This window comes from Cynara cardunculus, assembly GCF_001531365.2.
Source record: "Cynara cardunculus var. scolymus isolate 2C chromosome LG 4, CcrdV1, whole genome shotgun sequence".
NCBI classification, from domain to species: Eukaryota; Viridiplantae; Streptophyta; class Magnoliopsida; order Asterales; family Asteraceae; genus Cynara; species Cynara cardunculus.
The window spans coordinates 16298485-16306107 of NC_037531.1; the positions used below are offsets into that span (position 1 = coordinate 16298485).

Below are 7623 nucleotides of genomic sequence, written 5' to 3' on the forward strand. Positions count from 1 at the left end.
TTTCATATATTGTTTGATATATTATTGCAAATATGTTAATGCTAAAAAAGTTATCAATTTGGGTGTTTTTTGTCTTCTATAATATGTCAAAAAAAAAAAATATTATGATCTCAAATAATATTTATTATAATTTTTAATAAACATATTTGATTAAATTTACAATGTTTAAAAGACAAAAATATTCAAATTAAAAGTACAATGTTGTAATGGAAATTGGTGATATTATAATAAAGTATTTTGAAAGTATAATGCTATAATAAGAAATGTCATGTTAGTAGTATCGTACATGTGGACAACCTACATGGAAGATGAGGTGGCAAATAAATCTGGTATAATGGGTAAATTTAATTTTAAAAGTTGCTCAATGCTATAACGTGTAAATTTTTGAAAGCACATTAATGTAATAAGAAAAACTGAAAGTATAATATGAAATTTTGTAAAAGTTAGTTGTTATTTCGCGTATTTTGCCCTATTTAAAATTCAATATTACAAGTAAGTGGTACATGAATACAATTTTTTGAAATAAATGTTTGGATTCATAACTAATTGATAAACATAATCAAATACATGATAAATATCTTATTTTAAATATATTTAAAATTAGGGGTGTGCAAAACTCGAATAGAGGTGTTTAAAAACCCGACCAACCCATCCTAATGCTAAATAACTCAACCCGAAGCAACTCGACGTCTAATCGAGTTGTAAACTTTTCAAACCATAAGTATTAGGTTGATATTAGGTTATTATTATTTGAACTCGACTCATCACGATGAACCCGATATCCTTTTATTTTTTTGGATTTAATATGATTGTTGAATTTCTATTAATATATGTGTGTGTGTGTAAGAGAATTACATTATCATGTACGCTCTTCATATACACATATTTTCAATCTATTCACATTTTTATATAACTCATTCGTATATATGTTCAATGACTGTGAACATATATATATAAATTAAAAAAATTAACTAAATGTGATATACGTAAGAAGTATGGATAAATTGTATCAAATAATTGATGATGAAAAAAAATTATGAGTAAAAAAATAACATATTTAAAATTAAAAGAATATTTTAATTTAGCAAAATGTTTGCAGCTTGATTTAGATTGAATTAAGATTTTTAAAACCTCAAATTCAACCCGATGATCAACCCAAGCATCTACTCAAAAGATAAAGTTTGTTTTGGATCAAATGCAACCCGTCAGACGGGTACGTGGGTATCCAGGTTTCCACATACTGTTCGTTTTGAGCGGTAAAGATCGATCAATCATGGCCGAAGAAGCCCAATCCTTCTCTACCCAACTCAACTCATCAGAAAATGAGTTGCAGAACCACTCTCAATGCCCTCACAACAAACATCGCTTCCACTTCCATTCCTGCCGTTACTCCATCATCTCTTCTTCTCTCCAACATCACTCCCAATTCGTTTCTTGCACTAGGAAGAAGAATAGGAGGAAGCTCAATTACAAACCTTAATCATTTCCACCTACTGAGTCGAGTTTGTAATCATGGGGTTGGTTCTAATAAGAAATTACGATGCAGTTTTGTAACCTACGCTGGCTTCTTAGAGCTCCCACTTCTTCCTTTTCCTTCTGATCAGGTAATTTTGTTCTTATAGTTGTTTTTCCATGATTCTTCATTTGGTAAAGCACACAATCGATGGCAATTTCTCATGTATTTGCCTTTTGATGCGAAACCTATCGCTTGTCAAGGGCAAAACTCGTAATTGTCTCCATATTGAAGCTTACAATTATGGCTTTTAGAATTGATTATAATCTTGAAGCTTACCGTTAGCGGTTTCAGTTGTTCTGACATTCGAACTTTTGATTACGCCCCCTTCCTAAGGTAATTTTGTGGAATGGGTAGGCAGCCATTGAAGAATCTTGAAGTAGCTTGTGGGATAGAGATAGAGAGAGAAGGAATTTTGGTGATAGAAAGCAATGGAGGGAAGGGAATGATGAAATTGTGTTGCCATTAAGTCTGCTAATCAAGTAACTATCTAAACATGATAAGCTGGTTAAATATTTAACTTAATTATAAAGAAAAAAATGAGCCTGTAGACTGCTACATTCAGCTAATGCTAATATACACTTCGAAAAAATGAAGGATATAGACCTATAGCTCTTGTATGCATGAGAATAATGAGATGCTTTGTCTGTTTATAGTTCGAATAATCCACAAACACGAATGCTTCATTTTCTTGTTCGACTTCCGTTGTTCTTTTCCATGATCTCTCATCTTGGGATGAAATCAAGAGTGATATTAGCAAATATATCAAGTTTTTTTGAGTTTTTAAGAACTTTATACGAGCATTTCTACTTCTGGAAAAGATGGGATATTGGCAGTTCCGTGAGTTATAAGTGAGTGGAAAGATTCTCCGGCCGTCTGTATAGACCTATGTTTCATTTTTTAAACAAGAACAAAGTTGGGATCCCGGTGACATGATTATTCAGTTGGGTTCCTCATTGATTGGGGAATGTAGAAATTTGAAAGTAGATATGCATGATGCCATTGTTAGCCTATATGTATAAATAAACTGAGTGAATGCATCATCTTATGTAAGTTTGTCTAGCTTTCAGTTAAGAGTTCTATGATTAGTTGACTCTATGATTGTGTTTAGAATGTAAGAAATGGTGTTCATTTTTTAAATAAGGGGCTGTTTGGTTGGTTTTTCATCAAGTTCTGCATGGATAAAGATGTATGTGTGGATTAATCATTTAATCTGTCTGTGGAGATTGAGAAGGTTTTTATTTGGGAGTATTTTTTCATAGAGGGAAGGAGCGTGTTTTTTTTATCGGGAGTAGGTTTGGAAAAATCTTGGCTTTTTGTATAAAGCTCCCCCCTAAAAGCTTAGTAAATAAGCCACTTTCTATATCATTAAACCACTACCAAACATTCTTCTATAGCTACCCGAATAAGTTGCAAGTCCGTTAAGCTCATTAAGCTGCTAACAAACAGATCCTAAGTTTACTTGGGTACTTTTCATTTAGGAAAACCATATATAATTATGCATATAAATTCATAGGGTACCCTTATACTATACATTTCCTGAGTTTATAAGTTAAAATTTTCAGTAGTATTTCAATGGCATTTGGAGGCCATAAGAGGGTTTCTGAACCATAGTTTCTTTTAAATACAAAACAACCTATCATGCGTTAAATGGGGTGTAAGGCTATACTTTGTTGCACACAGAACTATGATCTTATGGTCACGCTGATGGCTACTTATGAGATTTAGCTATACTATTGCAAGGCGTGGGATCAAACAAATGATGAGTGATTTAGTCAACATGGATAAGAATCCGAATTACCCCTTTGTCATACATGATATTGAAATGATATGAAGTCCTATTTGTGTAAGGAAACTTATGCTCTTCTAATTGCGTATGTGTAACATCTTGGCCAACTGTACCAGATATTATCCGCTTTATCTACGCCTAGAATCATGGTTTTATAAAATGCGTCCAATAGGAGGAGGTATTCGGTCCCTTTTAAGGCAACCTTTGTGGGATCTCACAATCCACCCCCATCAGGGAGCCCAACGTTCTCGCTAGCACACCGGTCTTATTCCTGGCTCTGGTACCATTTGTAATATCCCCAGCCAACCGTACCATATATTGTCTACTTTATATACACCTAGACTCACGGTTTTAAAACGCGTCTAACAGAGGAGGTATCCAGTCCCTTATAAGGCAACCTTTGTTCCCCTCCCTAACCGATGTGGGATCTCAGAGTATGGAAAACCGATATATCTATCAACACTCTATGGGCGACCATTCTTTAAACTTGACAGGCTTTTTTCTTATGTATCGCAGGTGCTTGTTCCATCTGAGACTAAGACACTTCACCTATTTGAAGCAAGGTATCTGAAGTTGTTGGACGAGGTATTAAATCTTATATTCTATCCTGCTTTTAGGAACATCTTCATTACCTATTGCGTGTAAACATATGAATAGTCTTATGCTTCTTGATATCTAGGATCTGTTGACTTTAGTAAAGTTCGTTACTCCAACCCATTCCGGTTTGGATGGTTTAACCCCGAAACCAAAAATTAGGAAATTTCGCAAACCTAGCGGTTTGGATGCAAGTGACCAAACCGATCAAACCGGATCACTAAAAAAAGGTCTAGTCTAACCGGTTTATAGGCGGTCTGAGCCTATTATGAGTTTTAAACTAAAAAAAACATAACATTTTTCTACAAAATGAATTATTTTCATCAATGTAACGTTATTAAAAAAATACTATAAAGAACTATAAAAAAAACATCTATCTCCAAAGTCGGTAAAAAACATTGAGCAAGTTGAAAAAAAGTTAAACAAGTCCATCAACAATCGTTGGAATTTTGGACAAACAATGAGCAAGTCGAAGGACGTTAGGATTTTCGGATTTTGACAGATTTCAGATTTTGCCAATTTAGGGAACGCGGACCATTGAGAAGTGAAAGCTAAAAACTGAATGTCTTGGACATACCTTTTTCTAATTGGACTATAAAAGTGTAGCCTACAACATGAAAACTAAACATAATTAATATATGTATTGTGGCGGTCGGTTCAGTACAAACCACTCAAAGAAAACGTTCAAACAGCAAACCTGACCCGACCGAGCGGTTTGGCTATTTTTCAGACCGAATCACACCACCAGACCACTCAAACCACCAAAAACGATCCAGTTTGACTTGTATCCATAATTCTTTACTTCAAATATTGCAGTCCTTATTCAAAAAGAAGAAGCTTTTTGTGCATTTTGTGTTGGATCCAATTGTCGTGAGTTCCATGTCGAAAGAAGCATCCTTTGCTGCTAGATATGGTTGTTTGGTTGTTATAGAGAAGGTAAGCTTCCAATAATTATCAGATTCTCCCTTCTGCATAAGTTTCAGTTCCTTTATGTTTTCCAATTTTCAGTCAAACTCATTGTTCTCTCAGTTCTGTGACAGGTTGAACAATTAGATGTCGGGGCCTTGGTCACTATTAGGGGAATTGGCCGTGTCACACTTGTGAAATTTGCAAAGGTAATTGAAATGACATACTTCTAGTTGTACATTGTAACAACTCGTTTGTTGGTCCTGGAATAGTAATGACTTTTTGTAAGAAGGGGGGGGGGGGGGGTTGAATACGAAGACAACAGATTTTCACTTTTGAATTCTGTATGGTTATCAAAAACAAAGAATTACAGATATGTTGCAGAAGCTAGGGAGGTAAGACCTGATCCTGAACAATCTGACAAACACCGTCTCACATGGATGGAAAATGAGATTTGCGAACTCCTTACAAGACTCAAGTTATGGGTTACCGAAAACTTCTCCCATGGTTTTAAGTTGAATTAGAAGTTATTGAGTTAGCCTGTTGCTTTGTGCTTGGGGCGTTGCATATATCATTATGTTGGCTCACCTCTTTTGCAATATCTAAATCATGTCGACAGAATAGTAACAAAAAATGGATATTGTTGGAAACACTTGACTCAATTCCTGGCAAGTTATGAATGAGATTACTGCTTCAATCTTGGACCGACATATTCACTTGTGAATAACCAAAACAAAGAGGGTGTTTGAGTCTTGAGAAGAATTATTTAATTGTTTATAAATAATAAATGATTTCTTTTAAAGGAGTATTTTCTTGAAGGTCCTTACTTTCAGTGATTCTGTAGGTAGATCCTTTCTTGGAAGGCACAGTATTACCGTTGCAGGACAATGTTCCGCAGAATGCAAGTGAAATAAGCTCTAAGGTTCAAGAACTGAAAGAAGCTCTTCACGGTTTGAATAGCTTGGAAATAAAGTTAAAGGTTACTCTTTCTCTCTTCGTGAGTCTCTTTACTCTTTGGGTGCATTTGGTATATTGGACAACACAGAAGATCACTGTTTCACGTTTGAAAGGACTTCTATGTGGAACAAAATGGAACAGGAGTGTTCCACCCCCACCCCATGGAATAAGGTGGAACAGACTTATATGTTACTAATATAACTTCAAAATAAAACTTAATTCTCTTCTAAAATATTATTTTTAGTTTGTCATTTTACAGTCCTCAAAATATTATTTTTATATGGTTTCTATATTTTGATTAATCTATGTGATTTTATTTAATATTAATAATAAAAAATATAGAAAAGGTGTATGATAAAAATTGGAAACTACATGAGCTTTTTATTTTTGTTGTCATATTATCGTCTTGACGAAAACTTTCTAATGATATATTTTATTATAAAAATTATTTATTTTATTATAATTTAATGAATTACATAATTAATCAAAATATATAAACAACTCATTAGGAGTAAAATGATCATTTTATCTGTTCTGTCCTATTCTATCATGTCTCGATACCAAACGCACCCTTAAGTAGCCCATATGGAGAACTGGCTAGTTATACAAACACTTTGAACCGGGAAATGGTGATACATCGAGTCTCGTCATAATAATTTCATTTAAAAAATTGTTAACTTATTTGCTTATGCCGATGTTTAGGCTGCCAAAGACGAACCATTGCAGACCCAAACAGCTAACTCCTTAGAATGGGCTCTACAAGAACCGATTCTAGATTGTGAAGAAGCTTTCATTCCCTCCTTTGCGGAGCGTGTTTCCTTTGCTGCACTTCAAAATGTTTCAGGTAAATCTCGCTGCATGGTCTATTCATACGTTGTATTGGAATGTTACATTATATTGTGTGAATGTTGTCATCTTCACACAATATGAAGGTATCTTCATAGTTCTCACGGCTAACATCCACACAATAGAAGGATACACCGTCACTTTTTCTCACGTATGATGAAAGGGGGTGTTCTCACCGGAACCCAACCCTGCGTACTTACGTGTCTATATATAATTTTATACACACACATATATATATATATAAGTGGGATTGCATGAGAAATAAAAATTTCATAAGTGTATGAACGTTAGAATAAAATGTTAATATAAGTTAAAATATTAACAAGCCGACTTGGGATCATGTGAGACCAATGGTTTTTCGTGAGACCCGTAAGACCAATTCTCAACCCTTGGATTAGATTTACAATCGTCAGATCTGAACATTTATAAACGCCACGAGACTTCTCACTAATTACGAAATTGCCACCTTGCAACTTTGCAACCATTAGATCATTAATTCATAAATTTGATCAATGAACATAAATTGGTCTTACGGGTCTCACGAAAAACCCTTGGTCTCACGTGAACCCAACCCTTAACAAGCCTTATATATATATATATATATATATATATATATATATATATATATATATATGTATGTATGTGCACAAAAAATTAAAAACTGAGAAAGACCTTAACAACCATTTATTTGTATGTAGGCATGCATAACATGCACATGTGCATAGAAACCAGAAAACATTTTCAATTATGTGTATGCACATGTGCATACCGTACATATAAAAGGTTATTAGAGTATTCTTTCAAATTTTCAATTTTTTGGGGGGCTTTCCCCTGTACCTCACTCACTCTCTCTCTCTCTCTCTCTCTATATATATATATATATATATATATAAACCACTCAATTTGTAAAAACCACTCAATTTGTAAAAACCGTGAAAACCTCATTCAACCAATCATAAATTTTCGTTTTGTTCATTTTTTTGTAATTATGAGAGGTTGATTAATCATTTTTATTGTG

At 34.0% G+C, this 7623-nt stretch overlaps 1 protein-coding gene across 1 annotated transcript in view; it reads left to right on the top strand.

Annotated features, from left to right (window-relative positions):
* Positions 1-1270: 1270 nt before the first annotated feature.
* The window catches only part of LOC112511174, an 8100-nt gene continuing 1747 nt past the window's right edge, over positions 1271-7623 (top strand). The window contains exons 1-6 of the mRNA XM_025116663.1: positions 1271-1604; positions 3819-3887; positions 4713-4832; positions 4937-5011; positions 5647-5781; positions 6462-6603. Coding sequence (XP_024972431.1) covers positions 1323-1604; positions 3819-3887; positions 4713-4832; positions 4937-5011; positions 5647-5781; positions 6462-6603 — 823 coding nt within the window. The 5' untranslated portion in view covers positions 1271-1322. The remainder of the gene's footprint in view (positions 1605-3818; positions 3888-4712; positions 4833-4936; positions 5012-5646; positions 5782-6461; positions 6604-7623) is intronic.